This window comes from Diabrotica virgifera, chromosome 2 (assembly GCF_917563875.1).
Source record: "Diabrotica virgifera virgifera chromosome 2, PGI_DIABVI_V3a".
NCBI lineage: Eukaryota > Metazoa > Arthropoda > Insecta > Coleoptera > Chrysomelidae > Diabrotica > Diabrotica virgifera.
In genome coordinates, this window is record NC_065444.1 from 253,333,801 (window position 1) to 253,350,695 (window position 16,895).

General features: G+C 32.7%; 1 protein-coding gene across 1 annotated transcript; it reads left to right on the top strand.

The window, feature by feature from the left end:
* The first annotated feature begins 15,911 nt into the window (after nt 1-15,911).
* On the top strand, nt 15,912-16,409 carry LOC126880962 (52 kDa repressor of the inhibitor of the protein kinase-like). Its single transcript, XM_050645044.1, has one exon. It carries the CDS (start codon nt 15,912-15,914, stop codon nt 16,407-16,409), a length of 498 nt encoding a protein of 165 aa, XP_050501001.1.
* Nucleotides 16,410-16,895: the final 486 nt, after the last annotated feature.

The following is a 16,895-nucleotide window of genomic DNA, read 5'->3' on the forward strand; positions in this document are numbered from 1 at the left end:
AATTTTTGTAGTTTGGTAAAAAATGCCCTTTTCTTCAGAATAGAAAGATTAGCATCAGAGATACGAAAAATATTTAAATATAAAATTGTAGCTTATTTAATTCCCAAGAACTGTTTTCTACGGCAAAAATTGAGTGAATAGTAAATGAGTATAATACCGAAAAACATTGATTTTTTTGATATAAAACTAACACTTTCGATAGCGAATAAATCGAAAACTATTAATTTCATCAAAATTTTTGCTTAGAATGAATGTTTTACCAACTTCTGCGGTCAAAATATAGTAAAAAATGTCCACCCCTGAGATGGGGTGGCAACCACCCCCATGGTAAAAGCGCCTTTCGGCATCATATAGATTTTGATCCTTGGACTATCCACTACTTATTCTCAAATTTTCAAGCAAATCGATCCATTCTGTAAAAATTGCGAGCTGAAAAGCTTCGGTTCCTGGACTAATAATCAGTGAATAATTTCCTTTATCTACGACTGATACATAATATATGTATTATACTTGTGGTGTTTGCAATATAATGCCATATAATAATCCCTTAGGGATTAATAATGCGGGATTAATAGCTATTAATCCTTCTGGCACAACAATCACAAAATTCACCACGGAAACAAAATAATCAACCTCAAAAAGTGTCACTGTCAAACGAATAGTATATTTGACAGTTTGTGTTGAGATGGACGAAAATGAAGAATCTTTTAATTGTACACCACCAGAAATTGTAGAACTAGCTACAGCAACAGCATCTACCTTAATACCTTATGTAAATATTTGTATTAAAAACTCTACTAAAGTTAATGATGATTCTCAACCAATTCAGTTTATTAATTGTACTATTACTAATTTTAATGTTTTTAACAAATAAAGTTGTTCATTAAAAATCTTAAATTAATTAATTTGTCGTAGATAAAGTAGAGTATACTACTCGCAATAATGGCTCTCATTCCCTCGGAATGTTACTCCCTCGCCGCTAACGCGGCTCGGTTCGTAAATATTCCTCGGGAATAATAGCCATCATTATTGACTCGTGGTATAATCTACTATTAATGAGAGGTAAAAGGACAAGAGTGCGTCAATAAATTCGTACAAGGTTTCGTATGCACTTGATACGTACACACACATAATTTACAGAAATATATCTACATTTTCCATTAACATTTTTCCCTAATCACAACTAACACTTAAATATATATTAATCGAGGTTAAAAATCAGAATATACAGACAGATCTACCTATAATTAAAAACCATAAACATTCCAAACATATATTAATAATCACCGAACCAAATAGTATCTTGTAAAATTGATAAGAAAATCGCAACATTCCTTGACGATGGGGCGTTACATAGGCGTGAGCCAAAGAGTCCGGGATTACAGCTTTTTCTGCAAGGCATAAATACAGTGATTACACGTATATAATTGAAGCTTATTTTATAATTTATGATGTACTAGAAATGTAGAAAAACATCTCACTGATTAGTTACATTACGATAGGTTTTATTTTAATCATTACTTCACGTAGGTACTATTACGACTAATACTACCGCATGTTGTTGTTAAAGTTTGACTAGCGCGACGCGCGACTATCGAAGTTTTGACTTGCGTAAAACAAATATTAGCTAAAGCCTAAAAGCACGACATAGATATCTACCTATCAAATTTTTGTAGATTTGCGAGAAGCCTATGATAATATAAACAGAGATAAAATATACTTAATTATGCAGAATTTGGTTAGAAGTTAGTTCAAGAGCCAGGTCTATTTATATTGTTGACACAAAATGACACAATTTTAAAAAGACCTTACAGGGGCACCCTAGACCTCAACATACAGTCTTAATTTTTCAGTGGGGAAGTCAGTCTTTTCGACTAAAATGCAATTGAAACAGAACAGGGGCCCCTGAGGCCTGAGCTAAGCTGAGGCTCCCGAGACTGAAGAGAAAACTTATCCAGGAAGGACCTTTCCAAGAGATAGAGATCAACAGGGTAGATGTTTCTCAAACCACTTTTACACCTTAACCACTAAGGGTGGAATGAAGCTAAGAAGAAAAAAAAGAATAAGCAAAAAACGCACGTGGGTTCTCAGAAAGTGGAGTGAGGGACTGGAGGAAGATCAGTCAGCAGCAGGTTTGGTAGATGAAATATTCAAGGCAATATGTAGGTACAAGAACCTTCAGTCATGGAATGGATTAAAATGAGTTTTCAAGGGGTTAAATATCAAACATTTTTCCGGACCCCTTCCGGTGGGTAAACTTCCCAGACCCCCGGTAGGGACCCCCAGATTACGTTTGACCGGGGCCCATAACATCGTACTTACGGCCCTGGCCTACTATCAACAAAACACGCGAATTAATTAAAATAGGAATAAACCTTACAAATATTACAAATAGGGCATACTATAAGAACTCCAAAAACAATTCACTCAAGAAACATCCAAAGAAGAACTAAAATTATTATAGAGAAAACGCTGTTGAGACCGGTCCTCACCCTCACATATGGGAGAGAAACATGGACTCTAACGTAGAAGGATGAATGACTTTTGAAAATATTCGAACGTAAAATACTTCACAAAATATTTGGTCTAAATGTCCAAGAGTAGTGATTCAAAAGATTCGAATTCTACCAACTCTAATGAACCACACGTCGTCGTAACGTTCAATACAACAGCGCCTTTTAGACCCACCGCATACATACAACTTTTAGTTGACTAAAAAGACTATTTAGTTGTGTATCATAAGTCTGTAGGAATATATTGAAGTACGCATACTGTCAACTCGATAGTCGATCGACAAAAAAATCAAAAGACGTGCTCGATCGCCTTTTGACTGAAAAGTCGCACAACTAACGATAAGCAGGTCAATTCCCATGGGGTTAGATAGATGCGCGCATACATTCGACTGAATAGTTGTTTGACCATCGTTCAGTTGGGAGTAGAGACGGACAAAATCAGTAACTGTTGTTTTTACCGGAAGCATTCATTATTACTAGTCAAAATACAAAATAATTGTAGTAAAATCTATAAAAAATGTAAATTGTAAATTGGCAATAATAAAATAAATTTTAGCTTATAAAAACAAAAAACAACTCGAAACAATTTTTTCTTATTATACAGGGTGATTGATTAGTGGGGTAAAGTTCAATAGATCCGCTGTAGTAATAGATAGCAATAAAAGTTAATAACAAAAATTGTAGCCAACTTTGAGCTTCACATTACAAATTTAGTTAGAATGTTACAGGTTGTTCGATAACACAGTGGCAGACCAAACTTATGTTTTTTTAAATAGAACACCCTATATTTTATTTTATATTCGAAATCCTGTTAACTTCTCCATCACAAAAATACACACAACGCAAAAGTCTAGGGATATTTTTATAAATAGACGTATTTTGTTTATCTGTAATCAACTTAAAAAAAGTAATACAAAATTTGTAGTTTACATTGTTGTTTATTATGTCAAAAACCATAAATTGCAAAAAAAAACAGAAAATTGGAGCAAAAAAATATATTGCAAATCACTCATGTTTCACATACCACCATAAAATGTCAAAAATACGAAATATAAACGTAAAATAAAGTATGGCCACCACGTTGGTTTATCACAGCTCTACATCTACTGTTCATGCTCCGAATCACATTGTTAATGTCTTTAATGTCTGTTTGAGGTAGTTGTGTCCATTGTTCTCTCAGAAGCTCTTTTAATTGAAACTCATTGTAGATATTGCCCATATGTGGAGTAATTCTTCGTTGGAGCATGTCCCATACATGCTCAATGAGATTCAAGTCCGGTGATTGTGCTGACCACGGCAATACATCAATACCTTCGTTATCCAACCAGTTTGTTACAATATGCGCAACATGTGATCGAGCGTTATCATGCATAAAGTAAAAATTTTCTCCAACAGTAGCAGCAAACGGGCGCACAACAGGTTCAAAAATAGTGTGCAAATATTGCTGACTTCTGAGAAAGCCACGTGGGAAAATGAGGGCACTTCTTCCGTCAATCATGATTCCGCCCATACCATTAATGTAACACCTCTGTAACACTTCTTGAATATGTCGTAATCGTTCTCCATTTCTGGATCGTCTCCAAACTCTTGTCCGACGAGAATCTGGATGAAATCCATATCTAGACTCGTCACTAAACAAAACTGTGGCCCAGTCATTTTCAGTCCAATTCTGAAACTCTTGACACCAGGTTAATCTTGCAGCGCGATTGCCTCTAGATAGAGGTGGACATCTCAGTGGTCGCCGACTACGAAGATTGGCTTCATGGAGACGATTCCTCACAGTACTGCGGCTAATTGTTACATTATGTGCAAGCTGTAATTCATTAACCAGTTCGGGTGCTGTGATTGTTGGCTGCCTTCTGGCATTTAAAATTAAATATCGGTCTTGAACTACGGTTGTAGAGTGACCACGTCCTGGATGTTGCTCGGCTGGACTCCCAGTGTCTCTAAACCGACGCCACAAACGACTTACGACGCTTTGGGAGACACCCAGCTGGTCAGCAATTTGAGTTTGTCGCATACCAGCTTGAAGGAGGCTCACGGCTCTATTCATCTCGTCCAACGTTAAATGTTGTCGTTGCATGGTAAAAAGACAATATCTTTAACTCACCTATTAAGCAAGAATGGTATAAAGGGACTAAAATTAAAAATAAACAAAACATAAAAATGTCAATTTTTTTCCCTTATAAAAAACATTCTAAAACAAGTATTGCTATCAGTTTTACAATTTTTTTTTCGATAAGAAGTGAGTGTCTGTATCAACAATTTCAGTACAAGCAAATTTATATGGTCATGAAATTTCTGTCATTGGTATTGTCAAATTATTAAAATATCCTTAGACTTTTGCGCTGTGTGTATAAAGGTTTGTTATGTTATACAGAGTATTTACAAAGTTATAACCAATTTTACATGAAAATCATAACAAGTTCAACTCTCTGTATAAATAAAATAAGCACAACAGCAATGGATTATTAATGCCATATTGTTTTATTTATTATCAAAATTTTCAAGAATTATTGACATTGCTAATTTTCTTTATATCAAATACAGGGTGAGTCAAAACGCAAGTACATTATTTTCTCAGTAATGTTAAATGGAACACCCTGTATTTTATATCATTATTGAAAAGTAACATTGCCGTACTTTAATTTTTATATAACATTCTCTTTGTCCAAATTTATTAATTTTCGAGATATTTTCATTTTTCAGAGCAAATTCTTTTAGGCGTCTAAATTTATCTAAATTTTAAGTGAGCCATGATTGAATTGACAATAGGGCTTTTCATTCACAGTCAGTTGTTTCGAGCTTCTGTCATATTGTTGTATAATCCGTGTATATTAATATTATACACGGATTATATGACATTTGACAGAAGCTCGAAACAAATGACAATCGATGAAAAGCCCTATTGACGATTACTGATTATTTGATTATCAATCCGGTAATCAATGTAACAATGTAGCAAATAAAGAAATAAAAATAATTTATTAGTAATAAATTTTACAAAAAAAAACACAACCACAACATGCAATATTTTTGAAACAATTAAAAACTACTTTTTATGTAAATGTAACAAATAAAGAAAGAAAATTAGTAATAAATTTTACAAAAAAACACACAAACACAAAATAGAACATTTAGTGAAAACAATTAAACACTACTTTTGTATGTAAATATAACAATGTAACAAATAAAGAACGAAAAATAATTTATCAGTAATACATTTTGCAAAAAAAACTTGTTTGAAAAAATTAGAAGCTGCTTTTAATAAAATATTTTTAATATTTAATTACGTCTACTAAGGTGTTCAAAATTACCTCCTAACACATTTTTATGCACGCCTAAAAACGATCATTGAATGAGCTACTTACTCTACGAAGCATTTGTAAATTATCACATCGAAATACACTTTGTATTCTATTTTTCATCTCATCCCTTGTTGTTAGAGGTATTTTATAAACTTCATTATTAACGTAACCCCCAAAAAATCGGTCAAGTTTATTAAATTCTGGTGATTTGGGTGGACACTGGCCACGCTACTGGTCCATTGAAAAATGAAAATATCTCGAAAACTAATAAATTTAGACATAGGGAATGTTATCTAAAAATTAAAGTACGGTAATGGTGTACTTTTCAATAGTGATATAATATACAGGGTGTTCCATTTAAAATTACTGAGAAATAATGTACTTGCGTTTTGACTCACCCTGTATTTGATATAAAGAAAATTAGCAATATCAATCAATCTTGAAAATTTTGACAATACGTAAAAAATATAGCATTAATACACCATTGCGGTTTTGCTTATTTTTATTTTTACAGGAAGTTGAACTTGTTATAATTTTCATATAAAATTGGTTATAACTTTGTAAATACCCTGTATAACATAACAAACCTTTATAGTTTTGTGATGGAGAAGTTAACAGGATTTCGAATATAAAATAAAATATAGGGTGTTCCATTAAAAAAAAACATAAGTTTGATCTGCTACTGCGTTATCGAACAACCTGTAACATTCTTACTAATTTTGTAATGTGAAGCTCAAAGGTGGCTAAAATTTTTGTTATTAACTTTTATTGTAAGTAGCTCTGATGAACCCCTGAGTTAAGTAGCTCTGATGAAAACCTGAGCATGAAAAGTCTCCCTGTACAATCATGTATGAATTAGGTAATTATATTATTTATAATATATGTATCTAATTATGTAGCTAAAGTTTCCAAACCAAGGCCAAACAACAAAACAAAAAAACTTAACAAGCTTATAGGAAAAGTCAAACAATAAGGAATGCACGTAATTTTCCCCTTGTTGCCATATTTTAAATTTGAAAAAATATATAGGGAATAATAAGATATTTTTGACATGCCATTCCTATTACAGAGCGAGCATTTTATCGGCTAGAATTAGTGACGAGTTTATATGAGTAAATAGTAACTGACCATAGAGGTATATATTAACATAGAGGGAGCCTATCTTCCGCGCTTTCTGACGACAAGATCTCATGAACTGGTTTGCTGCATCTCTTTCTAACACATTGTATTAAAAATATATGATGACATTCAGTGTGAAGATAGGCACTGAAGAGGAGGACAACTGTAGCAGCTTTACTATGCGTAAGAGTGAAACAGCACTAATCCAAATAAAAAAGATGGTGTCGTCACTTCGCTCTGAATGACACTCTCTCTAGGCTAATATATAACTCTATGTAACTGACGTCTATCATATTATTGGAGGTTAAATAATTTACTTTGTATTTTAACGACAGTGTATTTTTTAACCAACTCCACTTTCCCTTCCCTATCCTTGATTGGTCTATTAGGTTCGTAATTGTTTTGTTGTATGGTTTAGTTAGGCTGTGGTTAGGCGTTAATTTAAAGAAATGTTTCTGGCTAAATGGGCATAATTCCCAAAGGCCATAAAATAAAGAAGAAGAAAAAAAATAAACATACAAAAATTTTACATAACCTATACGAAAACATGACTTTGACACTTATATTACAGATAGTTATCATAAAAGACAAAGAGAAATAGTGTAGCCGGTAGTTGCCGTGGTGCATAAATATATGTTTTCTATTTGGCAACAGCGCTTTCCTGCTAAACTTAACGGTAGCAAGACACTAATATATATGAGGAAAAATTTTTTGAATTTGTTTGCCGTCAAGTTTGTACCGATGGATTATGATGTCATTAAATCTATGACGTGCATTCCTAATTGTCTGACTTTTAGTTTAGCATTTCCTAATTTTTGGAAAAATCTGGACCTTTTATTTTTTATAATTAGGTATATTAAAAGTTTACCTTTTGTGCGATCTTTGATGTTAGGATCTCAAATAGGGACTGGTTCTTTGTTTTCTAAAGGAGCTTTGACACCGGTTCAATAAAAAACTTAAACATGAGCAAAAAAGAAAAATTTATTTAACCTAATCAAAATCCAAAATACTAATCAACGTCCCCTCGTCAAGCTGCCACTGGCATAAAGGGAATCTAATTTTAACTATAAATAAATTCTAAATAGACAATATTTACCGGTTTAATTACCTAGACAATTAAACTAATAAATTTATCAAAAAACAACATCCTTATCAAGCTGCCGTAAAGGCGAGAACTTTAAAATTTGAAAACTCACAAAATTCTGTGTATTGAATACCTGAAAATCATTCAAGGTCAACCAATTGACATTACCTGCTACACGAAAAGAAGCAAAAAACTGTACGAAATGTTTTTTTTGGCGTCATTCCAAAATTCAAATTTTATTATATGTAATACTCAAAAAATTAATTGTTAACAAGCAATTGTATACAAACGAGGAAAAACAAGCCACCCCAACAATTATTGAACAATTAATTATAAAAAGAATAAACTTTAAATTCTTTAAAAAACCGACTATCAAAACACCTCAAAAAAACAATATCCGGTTCGAAGGACCAAAATGTGCGATCTTTGATGTTAGGATCTCAAATAGGGACTGGTTCTTTGTTTTCTAAAGGAGCTTTGACACCGGTTCAATAAAAAACTTAAACATGAGGAAAAAAAGGAATAGAATAATTAAATGAGGCGCAAAGAGGTCCACTTACCGTTTCAATCCTTGCATTTGGTCTTCAAGAGGGCCCTCAGAGCTCTATTTAACACTGCACCAAGTCCATACACGAAAAAAGCCTTACAAGCTAGGCTGTTAGCACCGGCAAACTAGCGAGCCGTTGGTTGTCGAGCAACTCACTTCTTTGCCTTTCCAAAAATCACAAAAAGGCTTCGGTTTTTGTGCTATCAAGCAAACCTCTTTTCTATCGCGATAAAGCAAAATATCTAGAGTTGGGACTGGCTGCCTTCCTCGCGAAAATATATTAATTTAAATTTAATGAAAATCTAACACCTTTTGCATTCCACATTAAAATGATGATGATGATATGCAGTGTGTTTGGCATGGGAACTACTCCATTTGCAACATATTTTTGAATGATTTATGTTATTTAAGAATTGAAACTTAATTGTAATAAATTTATATTATACAGTATAGTGCAAGTGAAAGGAATAAATTCGTTATTTTGTAAACCTGCGTCTTTGGAAAAATCCCAAAAGAGGTCGATTTTTATTTTTAAACTACTTATGATATTTTGGCGTAAGTACATAACATATGAGTGACGTCATCCATCTGGGCGTGATGACGAAATCGATGATTTTTTTAGATGAGAACATTAACATAATTATTTATATAGGGTGTCCAAATATAAATTTTTTGAATTAAATTAATTGACAAAAAAATGAAGAATGTATGTAATACATTTCATTCAAAATACATTTTACTGTTACCAGAAAACAAAAAAAAGTTTATTTCACGAATAAACATTGCGATTCGCTTAAATTCAATGTTCAAGCCAGCTCTCGCTGGCTACCTGCCTCTTGGAAGTTTGAACATTTCATTTAAGCGAAAAGCAATGTTTATCTATGAAATAAACATTTTTGAAGTTAGGTTTACTTCTTTAGGCGCGAGGGTAAATTTTTATTTTGCTGGGCGCATGCGCACACCGACAGTATCGTATGAAACGTTATGAGGGATCTGATTGGGTGTTAAAATCATCTGTCAATAATTGTTCAAATGGAGATTCTGGATAAACAAAATGTTGTGTATATTAGTTTTTATTGTTGTGAGGACAGTGACAAAAAGCAAGTTCATAATTGTAGTGACTTTTTAAATAGTTTTTAGAAGCAAAAGGTATCTACGTACCTTATTGTAAATGTTTCAGTATTGTAATAAAAAATTACAAATTAGGTAAATACCTAAGTATTTCGAAAATGTACCTACCTAGCTAAATAGTAGGTAATGCTTTGATTTACATAATTTTATTACCAACAAAAATCTCCATCTAATATATTGCTTTTTTAGTCTATATTTTGTCGTATTTTAATTCCACAAAAATCAAACTTATTTGATTAAACTAACAGAATAAGCAACTGCCAAAAAAATTTTAAAACGTTTAGTTGCTAGGTATAACTTTCCACTTCATTCATATGTCTCGTTAGTTAAATTCTGCGTGGGGTGAGTTCAAAATAATCTAAACCTGATAGACGCAGGTTCAATTCCCAATGCAAATTATTATTTTTTTAATTTTTTTATACATTTTATGATTGTCAGTATGTTTATTATATTTTTTTTTTTAGAAAATACGTATTTAGTTAAAGTTTTCTCAACAATTGTTCAGAAATAATTTCTTTGGTTTCATTTTTCAATGTGTTTGCGTGTGTTTTATTCTTTTATTTTTTTAATTTTTCGTATTGTTTTAATAAAAATTTTTGGAAAGTAGTAAGTATTAAAATTAGTTTAATATTTAAATAAAATATAAATAAACTGTTATATTGATTTCGTTGAAATCATATAATAGAAGTATAACTTCTTACGTGCGTACAAAGTACACACCACACACATTCTTTTTTTCCTGTTTTCGGGAACAGTAAAATGTATTTTGAATTAAATAAATTACATACATTCTTCTTTTGCTTATCAAATATTTTAATTTAAATTTTTTTTGACACCTTGTATAAATAATTATGTAAATGTTTATACCTATTACTGAATAGAGAATTGAATAACGTTTCAAATGAGCTAGCACACGACCCTTATTCTCACTAAAAACAATCATCGATTACGTCATCACGCCCCGATGGATGACGTCACTAGTATGAAATATATGCCAAAATATCATAATTTAAAAATCGACCTTTTTCCGGATTTTTGGTAAAGTCGCCGGTTTACGAAAAACGAATTTATTCCTTTCATTTGCACCATACTGTATCCGGATGCATAATATAAGCGTTGATTGATAAATACGGATACCAGTATATTTATCAGTCAATGATATAAGTAGGTAGGTACATACGAGTTCGTAATATATTGGTTTCTGATTGAGATTGAGTGACAGTGGGTGGGTTATGTTTACTGGACTGGAAGTTGCATATTACTTTTAACCAGGATTTCATAAAATTAAAGTACTTTATTTTTAGTATAACCAAACAGAATGTGATTAATAGCACACTGGGAAATATTATCGCATGAGCACTTGGCTGATTCTATAATGTTTGTTAGCAGAAATCCACATTAAAAGAAAATATTTGTGCCACAAAGATAATGGCACAAGCCTTTTAAGGTATCTTATCTATGTTTGTGTTTTTGTGTACCTTCTAACAAATAACTAGATAAATTTATTTACAAAACAAACTTTTCTAGTTTCTAAACAAAATCAAGCGAAAGTGTTAGTAGGTGCATGGTTGGAAGTCGAAGAATATTTTAGAAGGATGAGAGAAATAAAAAATCAATTAGATCCCTATATACGAGGAGAATACGAAAACTAACAAAGGGTTTAAGCGCTTATTGTAAAACTTACGAATAAAGATTGGGAGGAACCGGAAACATATTTAGTATAAAATAGTCCACGTAATGAAGCTTAAAATATTATAAAACCTCGCAATTTTTACAGAATAGATCGATTTGCTTGAACATTTGAGAATAAGTAGTAGATAGTCCAAAGATCAAAATCTATATGAGACAGAAAGGCGCTTTTACCATGGGGGTGGTTGCCACCCCATCTCGAGGGTGGAAATTTTTTATTTCATTTTGACATCAAAAGTTGATAAAAACGTTCATTCTAAGCCAAAAATTGTTCTATACATTTTTTTGATAAAATTAATAGTTTTCGATTTATTCGCTATCGAAAGTGTTAATTTTATATCGAAAAAATCAATTTTTTTAATTAGTTTTCTGCTAATAACTCAACAAGTTTTCGTTTTATCAAAACAACTTCTCTTAACAAAAATGTACCTTTTGAAAAAATAAACAAAATAGTTTTTTTTTATTTTCTTTAGGACCAATATAATAATCGAGCTATACTTTATTATATGTTAGCTCTTCGTCAAATGCTAAATATTGTAGTTTCAAACTCAAAAGACGGGAAAAACTGTGCATTTTTCGAGGATAACTTGTTTAAATTAAAAACTATTTAAAAATATCTATCTAGAGAAATAAAAAAGTATCTAGCTCAAAAATTAAGTGACTTATTATGAAAAGAATGTCAGTGCCTACTTTTTTCAGCGAAAAGTGATGGGAAACTTCCCTCTACTTACCACCCTAATTAAAATTAGTCATTGACCTTATTTTGTCTTCTATATTTATGTATTATTAATAGGTTCTAAAGGTTTGGCCGGCTTAGAATGATTAGTTTTAAAAAAAATGGAGTTAAAAGCGAATAACGAATTTCTGTAGTTTGGTAAAAAATACTTTTTATTTCAGAATAGAAAGATTATCATCAGAGATACGAAAAAATATTTAAATGTAAAATTGTAGCTTATTTAATTCCTAAGAACGGCGTTAGCAAACATTTTTTTCTATGGCAAAGATTGAGTGAGCTATTGATAATTAAAACTTGCAATAACATGCAAAAACCACCTTTACCAACCCTTTTACAGTCACCTCTTTTTGCGACTGAGGATTTTAAATGGATTTAATATTAATAGCCTTATAGATCGTGTAGAAACCTACAAAATTCTTTTTTACCAAACTTTATAGGCTAAAAAATAAAAAAGTTACGGTTAAAAAATCAATATATTTTTTTGATAAAAAAAATGGAGAAATCCAATTTGGAAGCATAATAATGTAAGTGAGTATGTAAGAATTCATACTTCTTTATTTACGTATTAGTAATATGGACCATTCCACGAACATACGCCTGTTTTGGATTACTTCGACAACGAATATTTTACTGTGCAACATAAGAAGTACGAAAGTAAATGGCGCTAATAATTATTCCAATAAACAACAATATAATTTGCAATTTACTTTCGTTCTTCTTATTTTGCACAGTAAAATATTCGTTGTCGAAATAATCCAAAACAGGCGTATGTTCGTGGAATAGGGTATAGATGCCAGAAGTTTGGCTGGCTTAGAATGATTGTTTTTTAAAAAACTGGAGTTAGAAGCGAATAACGAATTTTTGTAGTTTGGTAAAAAATACCATTTTCTTCAGAATAGAAACATTAGCATCAGAGATACGAAAAAATGTTTAAATATTAAATTGTAGGTTATTTAATTCCCAAGAACTTGGTTTGAAAAAAAAATTTCTACGGCAAAAATTGAGTGAATCGTAAATGAGTGTAATATCGAAAAACATTGTTTTTTTCAATATAAAACTAACACTTTCGATAGCGAGTAAATCGAAAAATAATAATTTTATCAAAAAAATGTATAGAACATTTTTTGCTTAAAATTAATGTTTTTATCAACTTTTGTGGTCAAAATATAATAAAAAATTTCCACCACCCAAGATGGGATGGCAACAGCGGCGTATCCAGGGATGGGGCCCAGAGGGGCCGGGCCCCCCCCCCAAGCGCTTCATCGAAATTACCAATTCTATTTTTCACCACGATATAAAATACAGAAACGAAAAAAAAACATTCTCTCTCTCAGATATAGTTAATCTTCTTAGAAGCCAACTGCCCACCGCAACAAGATCATAAAATTACAGTTATTTTAAAATCTTGGGTTTGTCTCAGGGTAACTCTCTAACGCATCTCATCTAGCCGACGCGACGGTCAGCGACCTTGAGCCGAACAGGAGCGCCCTATCTAGATTTATTTTCTAGCCACAGCCACAGATTCATTCGCTTAATAACCGTTGCTCGGACGGGACGTCCTGTTTTCAGTATTTCAGTGGTGCGGTGTGCGGACTGCGGATTTAGTTTTCTGGCGATATTGTAGTATTTCCACTTCCACATGTGCTTCTCGTTAGTTGAAAAGATAAGAAATTTCATTCAGTATTCTTGACGCGACACGAGTCCACAAAGACATTGTAGTAACGTTTTATTTCTAAAAGTTATAAACTATTTACAATTTGCTCAGTTTTTATTTTTTTAAAATGGACAAATTTATTATAAAGAAACCTCGTCTGGATATTGAGAGTGAGGGGGAATCTAGATCGATAAACGTAAGTAGATACTCAAATAATAATAATTATTTTGGATTCAAATTTTTATACTTTTGTGACCTGTTGATAGTTTTCCAATTTTTTTATACTTGTTTCTTGTTTGATTTCAGGTTGCAACATGTTCAAATGATTTTTCCAATCCATCTACTTCTCAGGCCACTACCACCAGCTGTTCCAGTTTCCAAGGATGTTTAAAGACTCAAGTCGAAGTTGAAGGATTGGTATTTGCAAAAAATGATATTGGGCATTTTGTTGGAGTATCAAACATAAGTGATGCAGATAAGATAACTTTATTACGAAGAGTATGGGAACCTTTGCCTTCCCACAAGTTCTGTGTTGAAATTATTGGGTCAAAGAAACGCACTTTCCAAGTTAAATGGCTGCAGAGATTTCCTTGGTTGGCCTACTCTGATAAGCTGAAAGGTGCATTTTGTAAATTATGTGTAGTATTTTGTCCATCAGCAGTTATTAGTGGATATCATGAGTCTCCGGAAAACTTAGTAAAAAAAGCTTTCCGTAAATGGAAAGACGCCATTGAAGTTTTTCAGAAGCATTCTAGGACAAAATACCATTAACACTCAAGCATAGCAAAGGATGAATTTTTTAAAGTTTTTGATGGACAACAGCAAAATGTAATTCAACAATTGCAGAAAAAAAAATAAAACTGAAATAGAAAGAAACCGAAACATTTTAAGATCAATTATCGAAACCATAGTATTGTGTGGGCGACAAGAGATACCATTGCGAGGCCATCGCGATTCAGGTCGTCTGTCACTTGAAAAACCTAATATAAATGATGGGAATTTTAGAGCTTTGTTACGCTACCGAGCTAATCATGGTGACAATATATTAGCTGAACACATACAGCATGCTCCAGGAAATGCATCATATTTCAGTCCCAAAGTGCAAAATGAGTTAATAACTCTTATGGGGAAACAGATAGAAAGCGCCATCTTGACGAGAGTAAAAAAATGTACCTTCTTTACAGTGCTAGGTGATGAAACAACTGACATAAGTCGTGTAGAACAATTCTCACTTTGTGTTCGTTACGTTGATTTTGAGTGCATTGATCTGAGAGAAGACTTTATTACATTTGTTCCAGTAGATGACGTAACCGGAGTTGGTCTTGCTTTTGCATTACAATCACAAATCATACGGCTAGGACTTCGAATGGAAAATGTTCGTGGTCAAGGTTATGATGGAGCATCAGCGATGCGAGGGGCATTCAACGGTGTTCAGTCGATCATAAGACGAGATTTTCCTAAAGCAGTGTATACACATTGTTCATCACATTGCCTAAACTTGTGTTTAAGCGATGCTGCAAAAACACCATGCATCCGAAATTGTTTCGCCAAAATATCTCAAATTAGCACTTTTTTTCGAGCTTCAGCAAAGCGAGCTAAGATTCTAAGAGATGTGTTAGAAGAAAGAGGGAAAGCCAATAGTGGTCTCCATAGATATTGCGAAACTAGATGGGTGGAAAGGCATGACGCAGTTATTGTTTTAGCTGAATGCTTTGAATGCATTATTTCTGCACTGGAGGTTGTCATCGAAAACCATAAAAATGATGCAGCTATCGAAGCTGCTAGTCTGCATACAAGCTTCTGTAAATTCGAATTTATAATAACGTTGACTATAATGTCAAAAATGTTATCTGTAACATTAACTACATCCAAATATTTACAAAAGGAAACTCTTGAGTTAGGTGCAGCGTTAGAAAAAATCAGCTTGACGGAAAAAACTTTTTCTAACATGAGGACAGATGACGAGTTTTCAAAAGTTTTCAACATGGCTCAATAATTAGCAAACAAATTAGAAGTTCCTGTGATGGTTCCGAGGATAGTTGGAACACAAAGATTTCGGTCAAATATCGAATCACGAACTCCAAAGAGTTTTATCGTCGTACGGTATACATTCCTTACATAGATGAAATAATGACATCCCTAAAAGACAGATTTTTAAGTCACAAGGATATATTAAGAGGGCTTGATAATTTTGTGCCCGCTAACTCTGTCAAAAAACAATATGAGGACCTAAGACCTGCATTAGAGTTTTACAAAGATGATCTGCGGAGTTCAAACAATTTCATTCTGGAAGCGGAGTACAATCTATGGAAAACTCACTGGCAGACATTTGCAGCAGATAAGTTACCCAAAAGTGCGCTAGATACCCTTAGAAACATGGACTGGGACATGTTTCCTAATATTAAAATTTTATTAACCATTCTCGCCGTAATCCCAGTTACAACAAGTTCAGTAGAACGATCATTTTCAACGTTGAAGAGGCTGAAAAACTACCTCCGGAATTCTACTGGGGAAGAAAGATTAACAATGTTAACACTACTAACCGTCCACCGAGATATACCAGTAAATATAGAGGATGTCATCAACGAGTTCAACAGTTCAACAACCAGAAGATTAAGTCTTTCGTGATAAAAGTAAACAGTAAGCAATAAGTATTATACTCTTCTTTTATACGTTATTTAATTAAAAGCTAATGTTCACTACTCTTTTAATTTTTCATGGCCTACAAATTTAGTTGATATAAATTTAAATACCCTCATACATAAATTTATTATTATACGATATTACTTTCACATATTTTTCGCTATTAAGTATGGTTCAGGTTTGCGTTTGATTGAATTTGGATAATAATCTATGAAAATAGTATAACCTTCATATTTATATTTATAGATGGGTATAGGTATATTTCTAAAGTAACTGAGAGGGCCCCCCCAAAAGAAAATCCTGGTTACGCCACTGGGTGGCAACCACCCCCATGGTAAAAGCGCCTTTCGGCATCATATAGATTTTGATCCTTGGACTATCCACTACTTATTCTCAAATTTTCAAGCAAATCGATCCATTCTGTAAAAATTGCGAGGTGAAAAGCTTCGGTTCCTGGACTATAAAGAAAAC